Here is a 21,619-nt window from a genome sequence, read left to right as displayed (position 1 = left end):
GTCGCCTGCCAGCAACTTCTTTCTTCCAGGCTCCTGGTCCGTCTACGAGGATTTCCGACGTCTTTTGAGACCTATGCAGCTGCAGCCCCTGGGCTAGGTAACTTCGGCATTTCGGTGCCCCAGCATAGCCTCACTATCCAAGGGTCAGAATCCACTTTCGTTTTCCTCCTACCAGGTCGGGTTCGCCCGAGAACACTAACTTTGTCATTACTAGCTACCATAGACTTTGTCCCGCATCACGCGTGAGAGTGCACCCTCTGCACCCGAGTCCCCTGGGTCTCCTAGAAGTAATCTGAAGATTCTATAGTCAAGATCTAGCGATTCCAAAGCCTATTAGTACTGTACTTACCTGCTAGTAATTTCGCATTCCACTTTCAGAGTTTATGGTTTTCCGTGCCCCTCGGGCATTTGTATATACTGTGCTAACTTAAGTATTTTCGTAAGAGTTTTGTTTTGTGCTTAGTACCCTGTCCTCATAAAGAGTACAGGGCTGTTGTGAAACTTAATAAATAACTTGTTTATTTTCATAACACTTGTGTGGTGTCCTTTCACTGGGTATTCAAGGGGTATATGTGTGGTAAACAGCTGGCTTAACACGCCCTCTCGAGTCTTTAGCCTTAGACTGCTCGTATGCACGCTACTAGGATAGCTGGTCTATAAGGTTGACTTACAACCAATCATCAATAAGGGTTGCTGGACTGATACATAGTGTTCACTAGAATAGTGAGCACTGCATATCAGGCCACCTTCTCACACCCGCGTCAAGGCCCGGCTAAGAATACTTCAAAGGAGCCATCGGTCGATCCATCAAAATCGAAACCGAAACCAACAGAGACGAAAACGAAACTGTTGAAGACAGTCCTCGGATCGACGCCCTCGGACTCCTCGGCTCCAGTCAAGTCTTAAAATGTTGTCGACCCTTCTGGGTCACAAGGGGGCGTCGGCCCGAAGAGTGGGGCGCCGAAGCCAGTCTCGACAGTCAAGCACGTCACTCTGACACCGTCGATGTCGACGTCCAAACATGGCGACACTACCAAAGGACTCCAGACTAAAAAGACTGTCGAACCGACGCTTGCATCCTCCAAGCCGATATCAAGCAAGGCCCTCGAGTCGAAGACTAAACCTGGCCCGAAAGAGCATATCGCGTCGAAGCCCAAGGCAGTGCCTGCTGCGCACCATGCGCTCGATTCGACGCAAGGCCGCAACCCTGCTGGTGATCCACCAAAGCAGATCGGATCGAAGACGCCGTTGATCTTGAAGAAGGTCGGTTCGTCTCAGGTGCTTCCTCCAATTAAATACGGACTGCCCCCGACCGTTCGACCCAAAGCGTTCGAACCACAAAAGGGGGCCGAAGCGGCCAAGAATGTGTTGGGACCTTCCAAGTCTCAATCCATTCCAGAGGAGATAATGTTCCAGGCGCCCTCTTATGACAATCAGTCGAAGCTCTTCATCGACTCGGATTCTGGCAGGCTCACCATTCACAAGCGAAAAATCGCTCCAGAACATCCTTTAGAGTTATACAAGATCCCTCTCAAAGGGAAACGGGATTCAGCCACCTCACCTGTTCCTTTCGAACCTGTGGAGTCATATACACAACTATATGCCTATTCTCCCACACGCAGCGATGAGGATGTGGGAGAGGGTTACGGTCATATTGAATTTAATTATGCTGACGCAGATCAAGATTAGCCTCAACCCTGGAATGACCCGGTTGACCCTGATGAGCCACAGACTGCGACTGATACTCAGTCCTATAATGTCGAGACCTCGCCTACTGAAGACACGGCGGCGTTTAACGCTTTACTGGAAAGAGCAGCCATTAACCATGACGTGGAAATGCACGCAGATCCAGTGGAGGAGGACTTTCTGTTCGATACTTTCTCCACCTCAGAAAAATCAGTAAAGACATTGCCTATGCTAAAGGGTGTCCTGAAACATGCTACTGACATTTTCAAGGAGACCACCAGGTCAAGGGTTGTAAACCCAAGGATTGAAAGAAAATATCGGCCTGCGCCTGTAGACCCTACGTACATCAGGGGCCAGCTCCCATTGGACTCCTTAGTTGTGGCTAATGCTCGCAAAAGAGCAAACTCTCAGACTAGTGGTGATGCTCCTCCTCCGGACAAAGAATCCAAAATCGTGGAAGCCTCTGGCAAGCGTGTAGCTGCTCAAGCGGCTAATGTTTGGAGGATCGCAAATACACAGGCCCTATTAGCCAGATACGATAGGGCTCACTACGACACGTTAGAACAGCTAATGCAACACCTGCCTGATGTTTATAAGGAAGGAGCAGAAATGCTCATACAGGAAGGAAAGTTGATTTCGAATGCATCCATCAAGTGTGCCCTTGATGCAGCAGACACAGCAGCTAGGGCCATCAATACTAGTGTTATGCTGAGACGTCATGCCTGGCTCCGCATCTCTGGTTTTAAACCAGAGATACAAACAACTTTGCTTAATCACCCAGTTAACCCTGACTTTCTTTTTGGTCCTGATGTAGACATGACCCTTGAAAAGATTAAGAAAGACACTGAGACAGCAAAATCCATGGGGGCCCTGCAGTCACAGCAGTTCAGGGGCAGTTCCTTTCGTCGCTCCGGTAACAGGGGAGCCTCTAGAGGTCAAGCATTGCAGTAAGCCCAATACAACAAGGGGAGCACGCAGACCACCTATAACAAAAATAACAGGGGTGAATATCGTAGGAACAGCACCAAAGGCAGAGGATGTGGAAATAACAATGCCAGATCCTCCGCCCCCAACAAACAGTGACGCCTTGTCACTGCCCTCAGACGATTTAACACCGGTCGGGGGAAGACTCCAGCAGTTCCTGCCAGTCTGGGAAGGCATTACCACAGACAGGTGGGTGAGACAACTTATCTAATACGGCTATTGTCTGGAACTAACCTCCACTCCCCCCACATACCCCCAAGGCACCGTCCTATGTCCGCAGAGCACACGCACTTATCTGAAAGAAACAGGTTAGTATTAGATTCCTTACCTTAGTATTAGGTTCCTTACCTTAGAATATCCCCAGGCGTCAGTCTGGATCCGGAAACTTTTGCGTAGCAGTACCCCTGCGCGTCGGTAGGCGTTGTCTGCAGGCGTCCCCTGCGGCTCCGCGTCCGTCGTCGGCATTGTGCGCCGTGATGACGTCGCTGGAGTATATAGACGCCGCCTCCGCGCGCTGGCGTCAGTTCTTCTTTTTCCCGCGCCAGTTAGCGCAGATCCGAGAAGTGCAGTACTCCGGTCTTTTGACCAAGTTTTTTCTTGAATCCTTAATTCTTCCACGGTGCCGGTAGGATGCCTGGTTTTAAGAACTGTGATGACTGTGACCGCACGATGTCGGTCACGGACCATCACCGACTCTGCCTCCGGTGCCTGGGCCCCGACCACGACGTGGACGCCTGCGTCGCTTGCCGGGCCTTGACGAATAAAGCTAGGCGGGAGTGGTCCCGCAAGCTGCTCGAGCTCCGGGTGTCGGCCCCGCGTCGGGAGCAGTCCCGGTCCGGCTCGAGGTCAAGGGAGCGTTCGAGGGAGCGGTCGCGGAGCCGTCAAGAGCGCTCCGGGAGTCGTCACCATTCCTCTCGTTCCTCAGGTAGGAAACACAAGAAGTCGGGGCGTCGTCATCGTACCCCCGACTCCCCCCGACGCGGCCGGGGGTTCGGGTGGCCCCACCCCCGCGGCGCTGCGTGAGCCACCGGCGCGGTCTGCTCCATACCCTACGGTCCCTGGGCAAGGCGCGACGCCTGAGGAGATAGAGGAGTTCCTCATGGCCATGAGGAATCTGTCTTCTCCGAGGGCCCTAGCGCGTCGGGTGCTCCTGCCTCGACGCAGCCGGGTGCTCCGGGACCGGCGCCGCCGACGGCTCTGGCCCCGGCACCGCAGGGGCTTTCTGGATCGACGCCGGCTGGTCAACCGGCCTCTCCGGTGCAGATTCCATCGGGGCTGCCCCTGGCGCCGGCCCCGCGCGGCGCCGGTGGTCCGGCTCCGGGCGGCGCCGCCCCCATTCCCTCTCCGACTCCGGACGCGGAGTCGAACCGGCGTCGCCCGACGCAGAGTCCGACGCCGATGGGGCCTGTGGAGCCGGTCTACATTGTTGATTCCGAATATGGTGAGGATGTAGAATACGGAGAGGATTGGGAGGGGTCTGAGGACTCTCTGACCCGCGAGTGTCAGTACAATGTGGACTGGACGGGTGACTTGGGTGACGCCAGTGGTCTGGATGACTCCCCCAACCCTGGCTTTGTCTCGCCTCCTACCGTGGCTTCGGAGGAGGGGGCAGCTGATTCAGTGGTGTTGATGAGGGCTGCCAAGGCCTTAAACCTTGAGCTCCCCGTCGCGGCCGTGAGGACTAACATCCTCACTGAGGTCCTCAAACCGCAGTTATGCCCACAGGAGCCACTGCTGCCGTTCAACGAGGCCTTGACTGACGTTCTTTTGGGCACGTGGTCCAGGCCCGCTTCAGGTTCGCCTGTTGATAGGAACGTGGCCAGACGCCGCAGTCCGTGTACGGATGACCCCAAGTTCTTGTCCACCCATCCCACCCCTGAGAGTCTGGTGATCCACGCCTCGACTTCCCAGACCGCATTCCCGTCGGCCCCGCACGACCGGGAATCTAAGAGGTACGACCAGTATGGTAAGAAGGTGTTCTCGTCCCTGAGTCTGGGACTGCGGTCTTGCAACTCCGCATGCCTCTTGGGCCGCTACACCCACTCTCTGTGGGATACGGTCGCGGACCTGCTGCCTGAATGCCCGCCGGAGGTACGGGCTAAGCTCGGCAAGGCTATGATTGAAGACCGAGACGCAGCAAGATACTCCATCAGGTGTGGTCTTGATACAACCGACTCACTGGGCAGAGCGATGTCCACGACGGTGGAGATTCGTCGCCACGCCTGGCTGAGATCCGCCAACTTCTCGGCAGATGTCTAGAATGCATTGATGGACATGCCGTTTGATGGCAGTCGCCTGTTTGGCGACAAAGCGGACCACGTGCTGGAGCGCTTCAAGGACTCCAGGGTCACGGCCAAGTCCTTGGGTCTCTCGACCTAGCGCCAGCAAACGGGTTCGTTTCGCTCCTTTCGTGGCCAGGGAAGGGGCGGTCCCACACGGGCTGCCAGCCACGCGCCGCAACAGACTTATCAACGCGGTGGCGGCCGTGGAAACCGCCGTGGTGGTGGTCGGGGACAGCGGCGAGGTCAGACCACACCTCCCCCCGCAGCATCCACCACTAAATCCTCCTAGTCCGTGCTTTCAGGCCCATGTGACGCCGGTGGGTGGCAGGGTTCGCCATCACCTCTCTCACTGGCGCACGATAACATCGGACAGGTGGGTGCTGCAGCTCGTCCGAAGGGGCTATTCCCTCCCCTTCGAGACCACTCCTCCAGCCATGCCACTGCAGAACCACCGTGTGTCGGGGGACCACTTGACATTTCTGCAGGAGGAAGTTATGGCCCTCTTGGCCAAGGGGGCCATCGCGCGCGTTCCTGGGCCAGAAGTAGGACGTGGTTGCTAAACCCACTACTTTCTGGTGCCCAAGAAGGACAAAGGGGGCCTACGTCCTATCTTGGATCTAAGGAACGTCAACGGCTTCCTCCGGAAGGAGAAGTTCAAGATGTTGACTTTGGCTTAGGTCTTGGCTGCTCTAGACCCGCAAGACTGGATGGTAGTGTTGGACTTGCAGGATGCGTATTTTCACATCCCCGTCCTGCCGGCCCACCGGCGTTAACTGCGGTTCACGGTAGGCCACGAGCACTTTCAGTTTATCGTGTTCCCTTCAGCCTTACCAGCGCCCCACGGGTGTTCACAAAGGTGATGGCGGTGGTCGCAGTCCATCTGCGCAGGTTAGGGGTTTCAGTCTTCCCCTACCTAGACGACTGGTTGTTGAAGGCGGGCTCGCCCCAGACAGTCGCCCACCACCTTCAGATGACGGCAGACCTCCTGCACGAGCTGGGGTTTTCCATCAATGTGCCGAAATCACACCTGTGTCCCTCTCAAAAGCTCTTTTTCATCGGAGCGGTTCTGGACTCGGCGCAGTTTCGGGTTTATCCTCCGGAACGGCGGGTCCGGGATATACAGGCTTTGATTCCCATCTTTCAGCCGTTATCCCGGGTTTCGGTCAGGTTGACGCTGCGGCTGCTGGGACTGATGGCTTCCTGCATCCTTCTGGTGCATCACGCCCGGTGGCGGATGCGGGCTCCGCAGTGGGACCTGAAGTTTCAGTGGGCCCAGCATCAGGGCAACTTGTCCGACCATGTCCTGATCTCGGAGGGCACTGCGAGACAACTGCAGTGGTGGCTTACGGACCGTGATTGGGTCGGAGGCAGATCCCTCTCCCTTCCCCAACCGGGGCACGTTGTTGTGACGGACGCGTCCCTCCAGGGCTGGGGAAGCCACTTGGGAGAGGCGGAGATCAGAGGCATCTGGTCTCCGGCGATGTCCCGGCTCCATATAAACCTGTTGGAGCTACGGGCGATTCGTCTGGCACTGAAGGCATTCCTCCCCTTTGTCAGCGGGAGTGTAGTGCAGGTGTTCACGGACAACACCACCGCCATGTGGTACTGCAACAAACAGGGCGGGGTGGGGTCGTGGACCCTTTGCCAGGAGACTCTACGCCTCTGGCAGTGGCTGGAACATCAGGGCGTGACTCTGATGGTTCAACACCTGGCAGGTTCTCTGAACGCCAGGGCGGACGAACTCAGCCGTCGGTGCTCGATGGATCACGAATGGCGTCTGAACTCGGATGTGGTGCAAGGCCTCTTTCTGCCATGGGGAGAGCCTTGGTTAGATCTATTTGCCACAGAAGAGAACGCGCAATGTCATCAGTTCTGCGCGTTGGAGTTTCCAAGACGGCACTCGCACGGCGACGCCTTTCGGCGCGAGTGGAGTTGCGGTCTGTTATACGCCTTTCCGCCTATACCACTTCTGCCCAGAGTGCTGAAGAAGATCAGGCGCGACCGGACCCAAGTCATCCTTGTGGCTCCGGACTGGGCTCGAAGGTACTCGTATCCCGAGCTACTCAGCATGTCAGTCGGTCCCCCGATCCGCCTGCCCCTTCAGGAGGACCTTCTGTTGCAGCAGCAGGGGACGGTCCTCCACCCGAACCTGTCCAGCCTCCACCTCCATGCGTGGAGATTGAGCGGCGACAGTTGAGGCCATTTGACTTGCCTCCTGAAGTCTGTGATGTGATTCTGGTAGCCAGGCGTCCCTCCACTAAGTCGGTATACGCCTGCCGGTGGAACAGATTTGTGGCATGGTGCACAGCAAAGGCTATGGACCCGCTTTCTGCCCCTCTTTCCGAGGTTCTCCTCTTTCTTCTCTCTCTTGCCCAGCAGGGCTCTGCTCTGGGCACTATCAAGGGCTACCTTTCCGCCCTTTCGGCCTTTCTGAGGCTGCCTGATCAACCTTCTTTGTTCAAATCCCCTATTGTAACAAGATTCTTGAAGGGCATCACACACATATATCCACCTGTTCCGTTTGTGATGCCTCAGTGGGACTTGAATCTCGTTCTAACCTTCTTGATGTGTGCTCCCTTTGAGCCACTTCATTCCTGTCCTCTCCGTCTCCTGACTTTAAAGACGGCCTTCCTGGTTGCCATCACCTCTGCCAGGAGAGTGAGTGAGCTCCAGGCTCTTTCTGTCAAACCTCCTTTCGAGTCCATTCATCCAGACAAGGTGGTTCTGAGAACTAGACCTTCTTTTCTGCCCAAAGTAGTCTCTGCTTTTCACATCGGGCAGTCCATCACCTTACCCTCCTTCTTCCCGCCTCCGCATCCTTCAAAGGATGAAGAGCGGCTCCATCGTCTGGACCCAAAACGTGCGCTCTCATTTTATATGGATCGCACACGCCAGTTCCGGGTGGATGACCAACTGTTTGTTGGCTACGTGGGTGCGAAGAAGGGACGGGCGGTGCATAAACGGACCATCTCTCGGTGGGTCGTTTTGTGCATCAAAGCGTGCTACTCTTTTGCTCGGAAGGAGCCTCCTGTTGGACTGAGGGCCCATTCCACTCGGGCCACGGCGGCTACTACTGCCCTGGGCCGGGGAGTCCCCTTGCAGGACATTTGCCAGGCGGCTACGTGGGCCTCGCTGCACACATTTGTGAGGCACTACTGCCTGGACAGTCAAGTCCGGAGGGATGGCTTCTTTGGCCGTTCTGTCCTCCAGGACTTTCTGGTGTAGGATTGTATTGGTTCGCAGACCCACCACCGGGGTTGGTATTGCTGGGGTATCTATTCTAAGGTAAGGAATCTAATACTAACCTGTTTCTTTCAGATTAACAAGTTACTTTCGGTAACGATATATCTGTAAGAAACAGTAGTTAGTATTAGAATCCTTACCGCCCCACCCATCCTCCCCGTTCTGTGAACTGATACCTAGGGTTAAGGACATCCCTTTCAGGGCCCTAGTTTCAATTGGCACCAGTGTTGGTTCTTACATGGCTCTGCGTGTTCTGGCGCGGAAAAGCTGTGTACAAGAACTGACGTCAGCGCGCAGAGGCGGCGTCTATATACTCCAGCGACGTCATCACGGCGCACGACGCCGACGACGGAAGCGGAGCCGCAGGGGATGCCTGCAGACGCCTACCGACGCGCAGGGGTACTGCTACGCAAAAGTTTCCGGATCCAGACTGACGCCTGGGGATATTCTAAGGTAAGGAATCTAATACTAACTACTGTTTCTTACAGATATATCGTTACCGAAGGTAAGTAATTTGTTCATTGCAGCAAGAAGTACTCTCTATGCTGCAAAAAGGGTCAATAGAACTCGTGCCTTTAGAACAGCAAGGTACGGGGTGTACTCTCTGTACTTCTTAATCCCAAAAAAGGACTATTCCCTGCGGCCCATTCTAGACCTCAGACCCCTGAACCAGTGCATCTTATCAGAACATTTTCATATGTTAACCTTACAGCAAGTCCTACCATTGCTCAGTCAGGGAGACTTCCTAGCAACCCTAGATCTGAAAGATGCATACTTGCACATTCCCATTCTCCCAAGTCACAGGAAGTATCTCAGGTTCACTGTCAACAACCAGCATTACCAGTTCAAGGTCCTGCCTTTCGGGGCCACCACTGCCCCCAGAGTGTTCACCAAGTGCTTAGCAACTGTGGCTGCGCACATTCGGAGACAACACATCCATGTCTATCCCTACCTGGACGACTGGCTTGTCCAGGCAAAGTCAGCCCAGCAGTGTGCCAGCCACATGTCACGCACAATTCACCTCCTACACAGTCTAGGATGTTCACTGAATTACCCAAAGTCGCACCTTCAGCCCGCTCATGTACAACAGTACCTAGGTGCAACAATAAACACTCTAACAGTAACAGCGCAGCCAAACTCTGCCAGAGTCAACAGCATGCAGCTGCTGTAGGAGAGTAGGGTCTGCAATCCTATGGTCACCCCCGATTTTTGCTTTTTGCTTCACTTGTTTACGACTTCCCTGGCTGTGGGCCTGCTAATCAGACCCACAGCCTAGCTGTGCTCTCTCGAAAATTGACAACCATGTACCTTAGGTGCATATCTAATTGGATACTGAGTCACCTTATCAGTCCCTGTACAGTGTACCTTAGGTACCCAGGGCATAGGTGCACCCAGGGCCTACCAGGGGCTGCAGCATGTATTATGCCACCCCTGGCTGGCCATCCAAATCTGACACAACTGGCTGATCAATCAGCTGGGGCAAGGTGGTGTAATCACCCTTTGCTTTAGATATAGTATCCCTATGTCTAACCCTAAAATGGACACATATCCTCAGTCACTCCTATGGCAGGCCTTATCAATCCTGAAGGCAGAGTGCTTGGAATTAGGTGAGATGGTGCTTTAGCATGAGCTGAGCCTGTCTGCAGCTTTCCGAACCAAGTCCTTTAGCTATTTCCATGATAACGCTATACCATATACTCTTAAGTGCATTATAATCCTCTCGGTTATTGCCAACTTTGGTATAACATTATCAAAACATGTCGAGTGAGGTGTCAAACGAATTGGAATACTACCCCCTCACCAATTCTGGCGACGGGGGTAGCATTCCACCCTTCTAGAGGGACACGACATGTATGTAACTGTGAACCCCGGTTAAAGTTAACTCGAGCCTCAGCATCTCAAAATGGATGCTGCCACCACAGACACAAGTCTGACCTCCTGCTGCTGGGAGTCCTTCCAGCGAGGGAGGCTTGGACAAAGGGTTTCCTGCCTTGGGAGGTGCTAGCACCACCCCAGACAGGATTTTGTGTATTAGGTAGGACAGGGCTGAAAGGAATGAGACATGCCTGGGGCACACAAGGTGTCCCTGTGCATACACCGGTCTAAACCAGTTCCTGGGGCACTCCAGCCCCAGAGCTGGCGCAAGACCGGACAAAGGATAGGGGGTGTAACCACCCCACTTCCTGGTCCCACCCAGAGGAGGGACCTAGTCGTAGTACAGCCCCCTTTAGCCGGATAAAGGTAGGAGCTGGTCCCATTCCAAATTAGATTATCCTGAACAACTTTACAAGAAGAAACTCTGGACTTCGACGTTCTGCTCCACAGAAGACTGAAGAAATCTCCCTTGTGGGCAAGGAGTGTCCACCCTGCACAAGCAGGCACCATCAACGTCCAGCGGCTTCCCTTTGTCGTCTTCCTGCAAGGATCCAGACTTCAGAGCCCGATGAGACCCGGATTCCCAGACCTCTCCGACCTCTACCTACATCTGCAGCACAGCTGCGATCCGTGGGTGCGACGAGAAAAGTGGGACCGGCCATCTTGAAAGAAGCAGCACTTCGCTTCAGCACGACTTCAGAGGCATCCTCGTCCAAGTGCTTTGGGGACTGAGAAGCCCCGACCCAGAGCAGCTCCTGCACCGAAGACCAGCCCTCCAGCATCCACGAGATCTGCGTGGGGCCTTCTGCCTGTTTGTTGCTCGACGCGTTGTCTGGTCACTTGCCGACTGGCTAGTGACCTCCTAGACGAAGAAATCCGAAATCTTCACTGCTGGTCTGGTTGTTCCAGACTGGCCCTTGCTCCCTTCCAAAAGAGGAGCACCCCGGACCCTCCTGGTCCACTCCAGACGCCGTTTCCACTCACCACGTGGGTTGCCTTTGCCAAGGCCTGTTGACTCCGAAGCTGACACCGCCGACAGCGAGAGCCTGCGTAGGACAGCTCGTGCCTCCATCCTGGTCGTCGAAGACACCACCTGGTCCACGTGGCTGCAAAGACAAGCATCCACCTTCACCTGATCGTGACGACGACATCTGGTTCCACTCCAGTCACTGGCTAGTGACTTTGAACATTGTCCCCTCTGCTTTCAGGCTCTTCTCTTCACTGATCCACCCTTGGATCACACCGGACATCTTCCTCCTGACCGCCTGCAGCATCTTTTCCTCCAGGCTCCATAGACTTCAACACCGGAACCCGACACGACTTGGCACCTATGCACCAGCAGCCTGTGGGTGAGGTAACACGAGCATTTCGGTGCTCAAGGGTAGCTTGACTCTCCTAGTGTCCAGTTCCACAGTCGTTTTGGTCCTATCTAGTCAGGGACGTCCGTACTCACCTTTTTCTTAAACTGTACTGTCCATAGACGTTTGTACGCATCTCGCGTGTGAATTCACACTCTGCACACGCGTTCCGTGGGCCTCTTATTACTTACCTCAAGTTAGTATAGCGTGGTCCCAGCGATCCTACAGCCTCTAGACAGCTCCATTCCTATTATCGACTTTCACATTCTACTTACTTAGTATATGGTTTGTCGTGCCCCTAGGGCACCATTGTAATTTGTGCAACTTAAACGTATTTTTCCTAAGAGTTAGTAATGCTTAGCCCTCTGATCTCATAAAGAGTTCAGAGGTGTATGTTAGTTAATAAATACTTGTTTATTTTCATAACCTGTGTGGTGTCCTTTCACTTGGTATTCAAGGGGTTATATGTGGTAAAACAGCTGGCTTCACATGCCAAAAGAGTTTAGCCTAAGACTGCTTTGTCCATGCTACCACTAGGATATCTGGTCTATAAGGTTGACTTACAACCAATCACCATAAGGGTTGTTTGGACTGATATATGATGTTCACTAGTTCTAGTGATCACCTTGTATCAGGCCAACTTCTCACAGCTGCTAATTCAGAAATTCAGGCCCCAACACTCGCTCCCAGCACAGGTATTCATGCAGCTGATCGGTATGATGGCCTCCTGCATCTTCATAGTCCTGCACGCGAGGCTACACATGCGTCTGCTTCAGGAGTGCTTGGCACGACAGTGGAACCAGGCTCATGGCAATCTGAAAGACATAGTGTTGGTGACCGGTCGTGCATACAACTCTCTGCATTGGTGGAACACACAAAACCTTTGCAGGGGACGACCATTTCAAGAGCCTGTCCCACATATAGAGCTGACGACGGACGCATCTCTCCAGGGCTGGGGAGCGCATGTCCTCCATTATACCGTGCAGGGACTATGGACGACGCAGAAGATGCATATCAATCTGTTGGAGCTGATGGCAATCTTCATGGCGATGAAGGCGTTCAAATTGCACCTGTGCAACAAAGTCGTGCTGATCCGGACGGACAACATGAATGCCATGTATTACATCCAGAAGCAAGGAGGCACACACTCTCCGCAACTATCTCATCTAGCCCAGAGCATGTGGAATGGGCTATCCAGAGGAACATCTTCCTCATGGCAGAACATCTCCTAGGCAAAGACAACCTGATGGCGGACCTGCTCAGCAGGCACAGCCATCAGATGCACGAGTGGGAGATACACCCCTTGGTGCTCCAACCATATTCCCAGCAGTGGGGTCATCCAGAGATAGACCTGTTCGCCACAAAGGAAAACGCAAAATGCCAAACCTTCGCCGCCAGGTTACCACACCCGCAGTCTCAGGGCAATGCGATATGGATGAACTGGTCAGGCAGATTTGCGTACCCTTTTCCTCCAGCACCGCTCATACCGCTAGTGGCACGCAAACTGCGGCAGCACTCCATGACGCTCATCCTGGTTGCTCCAATGTGGGCAAGGCAGGCCTGGTACACCACGTTCCTCGAACTTTCAGTGGTGCCTGACCAACGGCTGCGCCTCACGCCAAGTCTCCTCACTCAGAGCCATGGAGACATTCAGCACCCAGATCCGCAACAGTTGAACCTTGCAATATGGCTCCTGAGGTCATAGAGTTTGGCTACCTCAACTTGCCCCCCTGACTGTATGAACATCATCAAGGAGGCAAGGCGGCCTACAACTAGGGCATGCTATGCAGCCAAATGGAAGCGATTTGTCATCTACTGTTCCAATAATGACATTAATCCGCAGGATGCGTCCACGCAGAACATCATATGTTATTTGTTGCATCTATATACAGATGCAATCTGGCATATAGTTCCATCAGGATACATTTGGCCGCCATGGCAGCATATCTTCAAAACAGGCAGCATCTTTCCCTTTTCAGAGTGCCGCCATTAAGGCTTTTTTGGAAGGACTCAAAAGAGTGATCCGTCCCAGACACCCTCCTTCACCTGTCTGGAATCTAAACATAGTTCTCACCAGACTCATGGGGCCACCCTTTGAACCTCTTCATTCCTGTGGGATACAGTTTCTTACATGGAAAGTGGCTTTTCTGATAGCCATCACATCGCTAAGAAGAGTTAGTGAGCTTCAAGCCCTAACAATTCAAGAGCCTTTCCTAAAAATTCATGCTAATAGGGTAGTGCTACGTACCAACCCTAAATTCATGCCTAAAGTGGTGTCGCAATTCCACATTAATCAAACCATAGAACTGCCAGTTTTCTTTCCGAATCCTGATTCTGTGACAGACCGAGCACTGCACACCTTAGATGTTAAAAGAGCTCTCCTGTATTACATCGACAGGACAAAAGACTTTAGAAAGACTAAACAACTGTTTGTTGCCTTCTCTCCACAACACAAAGGCAACCCTATTTCCAAATCCGGTATAGCCTGATGGATTGTTAAGTGCATACAGATTTGTTATCAAAAAGCTAAATGCACATTAACAGTTCCCCCAAGAGCGCATTCCACACGCAAGTTAGGGGCATCCATGGCTTTCCTAGGTAACATTCCCCTAGAGGATATATGTAGAGCAGCCACATGGACCACCATACATACATTTACCAAACACTACTGGGTAGATGTACACTCCAAACAGCAAGCTGCTGTAGGACAGGCTGTTCTCAGAACCCTTTTTCAGACGGCTGCAACTGGCACAGGCAACGACCGCTAAGGAGGTAACTGCTATTTATTCTATGCACAGATATGAATTCAGCAGCCCGCATGCCTCGAACGGAATATGCTACTTACCAGTATGCATCTGTTCTTGGCATGTAGGGCTGCTGACATTCATATCGCCCACCCTCCTCCCCGGTGCCTGTAGGATCTGTAGCACTCAGAATCATTCTCAGGCATGGTCATCACTTACTGTATTACACTCCATCTCTGCCACAATGGCGAAAAACAATCTGAGGATGCCCATGCGCACTGTAGTCCAGGGAAGGAGCCACCTATCTCGTGATACTTTGAAGACTCTTCCAGGGCAACAATGTGCAATCATCCAGACCCAACACTAGGCGGCAATCTATGCACAGATATGAATGTCAGCAGCCCTACATGCCAAGAACAGATGCATACTGGTAAGTTGCATATTCCTTCAGGGCCCTAGTTTCAAGGCACCAGTGTTGGTTTTTAGCAAAGTTCTGCGTTTCTGCCGCGGAAATCTGTGTAAGAACTGACGTCAGCACGCGGAGGCAGCGTCTAAGTACTCCGACGACGTCATCCCGGCGCCCACGACGGACGCGGAGACGCATACCGACGCGCTAAGCAAAAGTTTCCGGATCCAGTCTGACGCCTGGGGATATTCTAAGGTAAGGAATCTATCACTAACTAATGTCTCTTACAGATATATCGTTACACAAGTAGTAACTTGTGCTTCACTGCACACGTTGCTAGGCACTACTGCCTGGATAGCCAAGTCGAGAGAGATGGCTTCTTTGGCCGTTCTGTTCTCCAGGACTTCCTGGTGAGATCTTGGTTCTCAGACCCACCACCGGGGTTGGTATTGCTGGGGTATCTATTCTAAGATAAGGAATCTAACACTAACCTGTTTCTTTCAGATGCACAAGTTACTCACCTTCGTTAACGATATATCTGTAAGACACAGTAGTTAGTGTTAGATTCCCTACCGCCTCACCCATCCTCCCCTTTCTGCGAACCGATATCTAGGGTTAAGGTCATCCCCTTTAAGGGCCCTAGTTTCATGGCACCAGTGTCGGTTTCTTGTATGGCTCTGCGTTCCTGGCGCGGAAAGCTATGTACAGAACTGACGTCAGCTCGCGAGGGCGGCGTCTAAGCACTCCGACAACGTCATCCCGGCGATCACTACGCCGACAACGGAGGCGGAGCCGCAGACAACGCCTACCGACACGCAGGGGTACTGCTGACGAAAACTTCCCGGCTCCAGTCTGAAGCCTGGGGATATTCTAAGGTAAGGAATCTAACACTAACTACAGTTTCTTACTGATATATCGTTACCGATGGTAAGTAACTTGTGCAATACCATCTTTCCATAGTGGTCACTTTACCGTTCAATGCAACAATCTGTGTGGTCGTGTACAACGAAGCCTTAGTCATGAGTGTACAAGTCTAAGGCCTCATCAGAGGTATCCAAAAGGGAAAAAACTAGTACCAAGGGTGGTTCTTCCCTAAATGGCAGATGTGTACATAGTGCATTTTTTTATAAGTATTTATACTTGATTTATAATAACTGTTTGGTTTTTCACATCAACCTTAAAACTGTCTTTCTCAAATGCAGGAGAAAATGCTGAAAAGCTTTTGCAGTTCAAGCGTTGGTTTTGGTCGATAGTAGAGAAGATGAGTATGACAGAACGGCAAGACCTGGTAAGTTTGTATTCCTATTTCCAAAATTAGAACTTTTTAATCTGTATGTTTTGATGGTTGATCTTATTTTATTGACAACCCTTTAATTACTGTAGTTTGTTAGCTTAGGGTTCCAAATAGTTTTGGAAAATATAACCGCTACATAGAAGAGTGTGTCCCGAGATTGTGTCTGGTGAATTTATTTAAAGACCTTTTATTTAATAAAGTTTGGGGAAATGTGTTTTGGACTAGGAGGCAGACTTGCTAGGGGCTTAGAGAAAGTAACAAGTCCAACTTGTTGTCTGTCAGTGGGGCTGGAATGTTAACTGCAGCTATGGCAATAGGATCTCAGTGTTTTTAGTATAAGGGTCCCTCCGCGGAGGTGAGAGGTTTTAGGGCATTTGGGTCCAGTAGCATTGAGATGGGCAGCCCTTTGGGCACCAGGTATCCCTTGAATGAGCCTGGGAGGCCTGACTTTGGTCAGCAATTTAAAATCTTTAGTTGGGGGTTTTGGTGGTAGTGTATAGTCTTATGTTATGTTAAAATACTTATATAGTGCACCAGCTACCCACTCTGAGTTTCCTGGCGCTTTAGCATCAAGTAAGGTTACTCCAACCCCAACTAATTCAGAACAGCCACATTTTTAATTGTCTGCAGAAAGAGGTCAGTGTAGGAGAGTAGGGTCTGCTATCCTATGGTCACCCCAAATTTTTGCTTTTTGCTTCACTGGTTTATGATTTAATGACGCTGTGGGCCTGCCAATCAGACCCACAGCCTGCTATTCTCTCTCTAAATTTATGCCAAGGCACTTTAGGTGCCTTACCAATTGGAACATGGATCACCTTGTGAGCCCCTGTACAGTGTACCCTAGGTACCCAGGGCATAGGTGCATCCAAGGCCTACCAGGGCTGCAGCACGTATTGTGCCACCCCTGGCCTGGCCTTACTATTTGACACAACTGGCTGATCACTCAGCTGGGGCAAGGTGGTGTAATCACCCTTTGCTTTAGATATGGTATCTCTATATCTAACACATACAAGGACACTCAACCTATAAGTCACTCCTATGGCAGGCCTTATAAATCCTGGAGGCAGAGTGCTTGGTTATGTGTGAGAGGGTGCTCTAGCATGAGCTGAGCCTGTCTGCAGCTTTCGGAACCATGTCCTTTAGCTGTTTCCTGATAGCGTCATACCATATACTCTTAAGTGCATTATGAACCTTGCGGTTAAATGCCAACTCTGGTTTGACATTATCAAAACATGTCGAGTAAGGTGTCATACGAATTGGAATACTACCCCTCGCCAATTCTGGCGACGGGGGTAGCATTCCACCCTTCTAGAGGGACACGACATGTACAGAACCTGAACCCCGGTTAAAGTTAAACAGAGCCTCAGCATCACAAAATGGATGCTGCCACCACAGACACAAGTCTGACCTCCTGCTGCTGTGAGTCCTTCCAGCGAGGGAGGTTTGGACAAAGGGTTTCCTGCCTTGGGAGGTGCTAGCACCACCCCCGACAGGATTTTGTGTATCTGGTTAGGTAGGGCTGAATAGAATCAGACATGCCCGGAGCACACAGGGTGTCCCCGTGCATAGGCCAGTTAAAACCGGTGCTGGGGCACTCCAGCCCTTAGCTCTGGCGCGAAACTGGACAAAGGAAAGGGGGTGTAACCACCCCCTTCCTGGTCCCACCCATAGGAGGGACCTAGTAGGTAGTCCAGCCCCTAGATTTGGCTAAAAAGTAGGAGCTGAGCCCCAAGACGGCAGATTACCCTGAAATTCGACTACACAAGAAGAAACTCTGGACCTTCGACGTTCTGCTGCTCAGAAGACTGAAGAATCTCCCTTGTGGCCAAGGATTGGCCATCCTGTGAACACAGCAATCAACGAATGCTTTGCCGCCGCCTCCCGCCGGATCCCGAACCCACAGCTTGACAAGAACCAGACTCCCAGACATCTAACAGCCCGATCCACAGTCCCTGCAAAGCTGAGACGAGTGGAGGCGACCTGAGACGTGGGACCGGACCTCTTGAAAAGTCCACGAGAAGCTGACTGCGCAGCACCTGAGGTACCCTCATCGCTGTGCTTGGGGTCTTGTGAAGCCCCACCACAGAGCTATATTTGCACCAAGGACCAGCCCTCCAACTCTCACGAGATCTGCGTGGGGCCCTTCTGCTTTGTTCCAATCGACGCGCCTATCCGGTTATTAGTCTGTTGGCTAGTGGCCATTTTGGCGACCAAACTACAACTTTCCAACGCTGGTCTGGTTGCCCCAGACTGGCCCTTGCTGCTCCCAAAAGCAGCAACCCCTCTGACCTTGCTGGTTAGAGTGAGAAGCCTTCTCTGTTTACTGCGTGGCTTGCATTAGCCAATGCCTGTTTGCTCCAATCAAGAAGGCGAGTCCGCCATCAGCTAGAGCCTACGTGGGACAGCTCGTGAGTGACTCCTGGTCGTCGTCATCGTCGCCTAGTCCACGCTTCTGAAGAGACAAGCTTCACGACATCACCTGTTGGCACCCGACAACGCCTGGTTCCTTCCTGGTTCCTCGCCGGTCACTGGCTAGTGACTGTGAACATTGTCCTCTCTGCTTTCAGGTCTTCACCTCTTCAGATCCACCCTTGGATCCACCGGAACTCTTCACATCAGGTCACCTGCAGCATCAACACTCCAAGGCTCCATCTGAACTCCTGCAGAATCCCGACACACTTTGGCTCGACTGCACCCGCTTCCTGTGGGTGAGGTAACGCTGGCACTCCGGTGCCCCCGAGTAGTTTAACACTCCTAGTGTCCAGATTCCAAAGGGTTAAGTTCTAGATGGACCGGAAGACTTCCTACCTTCACCTTTTTAACTTTTACGCATCCATTGACTTCAATGTAAACTGCTTCTAACTTTGCGCACTGCAATCCAGATCCCGTGGGCCTCCTAGTTCCTAACTTACGTTAGTACAGCATAGCCCCAGCGATTCCCAAGGCCCCATGCCTTACTTCCTGTCGACTCGTGGTACTTATACCACTTCTTTAGTATATGGCCTATCCATATTTCTGCCACTTTTGTATACTTATCAGGTGAATTGTTTTAACGTGTTTGCTTCTGTGCTCATAAAGAGTTCAGGGACTATTTGTAGTAATAAATATATATATATTTTTATTATATATCCTGTGTGGTGTCCTTTCACTTGGTGTTCAAGGGTTTTACATATGGTAATACAGCTGGCTTCACATGCCAAAAGAGTTTAGCCTAAGACTGCTTTGTCCACGCTACCACTAGGATAGCTGGTCTATAAGGTTGACTTACAACCAATCACCATAAGGGTTGTTTGGACTGATACAAGGTGGTCACTAGAACTAGTGAACATCATATATCTGAAAGAGACACGTTAGTGATAGATTCCTTACCTTAGAATATCCCCAGGTGTCAGACTGGATCCGGAAACTTTTGCGTAGCAATACCCCTGCGCGCCGGTAGGCGTCGTCTGCGGCTCTGCGTCCGTCGTCGGCGTCGTGAGCGCCGGGATGACGTCGTCGGAGTACTTAGACGGCGCCCATGCGCGCTGACGTCCGTTCTTCTTTTTTCCGCGCCAGCTAGCGCAGATCCGGAAGAAGCTCTACCCCCAGTCAATTTTTGACTGAAATTTTTGATCCTTTTGATCTCTCTCTTTTTGTCGAATTCTCGACTATCGGTGCCAGGGATGCCCGGGTTCAAGCCTTGCTCGAAGTGCGGCCGACTCATGTCGGTCACGGACCCCCATCGCCGGTGCCTGAAGTGCTTAGGCCTCGACCACGACGATCGATCCTGCTCCGACTGCCGGGCCCTGACGTCGAAGGCTAGGCGGGAGCGGTCCGGCAAGCGTCTCGAGCTGAGGCAGTCGGCCCCGCGCCGCTCCGGGTCCCGGTCCCACGGGAGGTCGAGGGACAGGTCGCGAGGTCGGAGTCATCGACGCTCCAGAAGTGGACACCGATCGTCTGGTTCCAAGTCCTCAGGTAAGAGGCATGAGAGGTCGGAGCGACGTCATCGATCCACCGACCCGCCCCGACGCTCGCACGATGCGGCCGGGGACTCGGGCGACACCGCCCACGCGGCTCTGTGGGAGTCGCAAGCGTCGCCGCCTGCCTCACACCTTCGGGTCCCTGGGCACGGCGCGACGCCGGAGGAGATCGAGAGGTACCTCATGGCCATGAGGGCCCTCCCTCCTCAGTCGGTTCCCGTGGCGCCTTCGGGCCGATCGGTTCCGTCTGGAGGTCCTTCCGGGTCGGGCGCTTCGGCCCCGACGACGTCGGGTGCTTCGGCCCCGGCGCCTCTGGCGACTTCGGTCTCGGCGCCGCAAGACCTCGCTGGATCCGGCTCCGGGACCTCGCTGGTCGACCTTACGACCTCGCCGGCGCCGTCCCTTCAGGTGTCGTCTGTGAGAAGGTGGCCTGATATGCAGTGCTCACTATTCTAGTGAACACTATGTATCAGTCCAGCAACCCTTATTGATGATTGGTTGTAAGTCAACCTTATAGACCAGCTATCCTAGTAGCGTGGATACGAGCAGTCTAAGGCTAAAGACTCGAGAGGGCGTGTTAAGCCAGCTGTTATACCACACATATACCCCTTGAATACCAAGTGAAAGGACACCACACAAGTGTTATGAAAATAAACAAGATATTTATTAAGAATCACAACAGCCCTTTACTCTTTATGAGGACAGGGTACTAAGCACAAAACAAAACTCTTACGAAAATACTTAAGTTAGCACAGTATATACAAATGCCCGAGGGGCACGGAAAACCATATACTCTGAAAGTGGAATGCGAAATTACTAGCAGGTAAGTACAGTACTAATAGGCTTTGGAATCGCTAGGTCTTGACTATAGAATCTTCAGATTACTTCTAGGAGGCCTAGGGGACTCGGGTGCAGAGTGTGCACTCTCACGCGGGATGCGGGACAAAGTCTATGGTAGCTAGATTTCACAGAGTTAGTGTTCTCGGGCGAACCCGACCTGGTAGGAGGAAAACGAAAGTGGATTCTGACCCTTGGATAGTGAGGCTATGCTGGGGCACCGAAATGCCGAAGTTACCTAGCCCAGGGGCTGCAGCTGCATATGTCTCAAAAGACGTCGGGAATCCTCGTAGACGGACCAGGAGCCTGGAAGAAAGATGCTGGCAGGCGACCAGTGAAGAGAGTTCGAAGGGATCCAAGCCTGGATCTTGAAGAGAGATGACACCTGAAAGCAGAGGGGACCAAGTTCGAGACTACTAGCCAGTAGTCAGGTGGCACCAGGAGGGCACCGGATGGTAGTCACCTCGACTAGGTGAGTGGGTGACGTTGTGCTCTGCAGATCTCACGGACCAGGAGGCGTTGTCGGCGACCAGGATGGAGGAGCGAGCTGTCCCACGATGGATGAAGCTGTCGGCGTCGCTGGACCCAGGATTGGGCAACAAAGCCTTGGCAAATTCAAGCCCACGCGGTGGACTCAAAATGGCTCTGGAGTGGACCAGGAGGGTCCGGGGTGCTTCTCTGTTGCAAGGAAGCAAGGGCCAGTCTGGAGCAACCAGACCAGCAGCAGTGATGTCGTCGTGCGTCGTGAAGAAGGCCACAAGCCAGCCGGCTAGTAGCCACACAGCGCGGTGAGCAGGCAAAAGCAGAAGGGCCCCACGCAGATCGTGGAGATGCTGGAGGGCTGATCTTCGTTGCTGGATCTGCTCAGGGTGGGGGCTTCTCGGACCCCAAAGCACTCACCAGTGGAGCACACGGTGGGCTTGTTGCAAAGAAGTCGTGCAGTCTTGGCGA

The 21,619-nt window shown here is 52.7% G+C and overlaps 1 protein-coding gene across 18 annotated transcripts in view; it reads left to right on the top strand.

Moving 5' to 3' along the window:
- UBR5 (ubiquitin protein ligase E3 component n-recognin 5) overlaps nt 1-21,619 on the top strand; it is a 2,064,863-nt gene that overhangs the window by 2,032,964 nt on the left and 10,280 nt on the right. For all 18 annotated transcript variants that reach the window (XM_086966085.1, XM_086966077.1, XM_086966080.1 and 15 more), the window contains one exon: nt 15,781-15,866. In XM_086966085.1, the coding sequence (XP_086822211.1) occupies nt 15,781-15,866 (86 nt within the window). The remainder of the gene's footprint in view (nt 1-15,780; nt 15,867-21,619) is intronic.

This window comes from Lissotriton vulgaris, chromosome 4_1 (genome assembly GCF_964263255.1).
Source record: "Lissotriton vulgaris chromosome 4_1, aLisVul1.2, whole genome shotgun sequence".
NCBI classification, from domain to species: Eukaryota; Metazoa; Chordata; class Amphibia; order Caudata; family Salamandridae; genus Lissotriton; species Lissotriton vulgaris.
The sequence above is the reverse complement of the archived record's forward strand: the minus strand, read 5'-3'. Positions and strand labels throughout refer to the sequence as shown.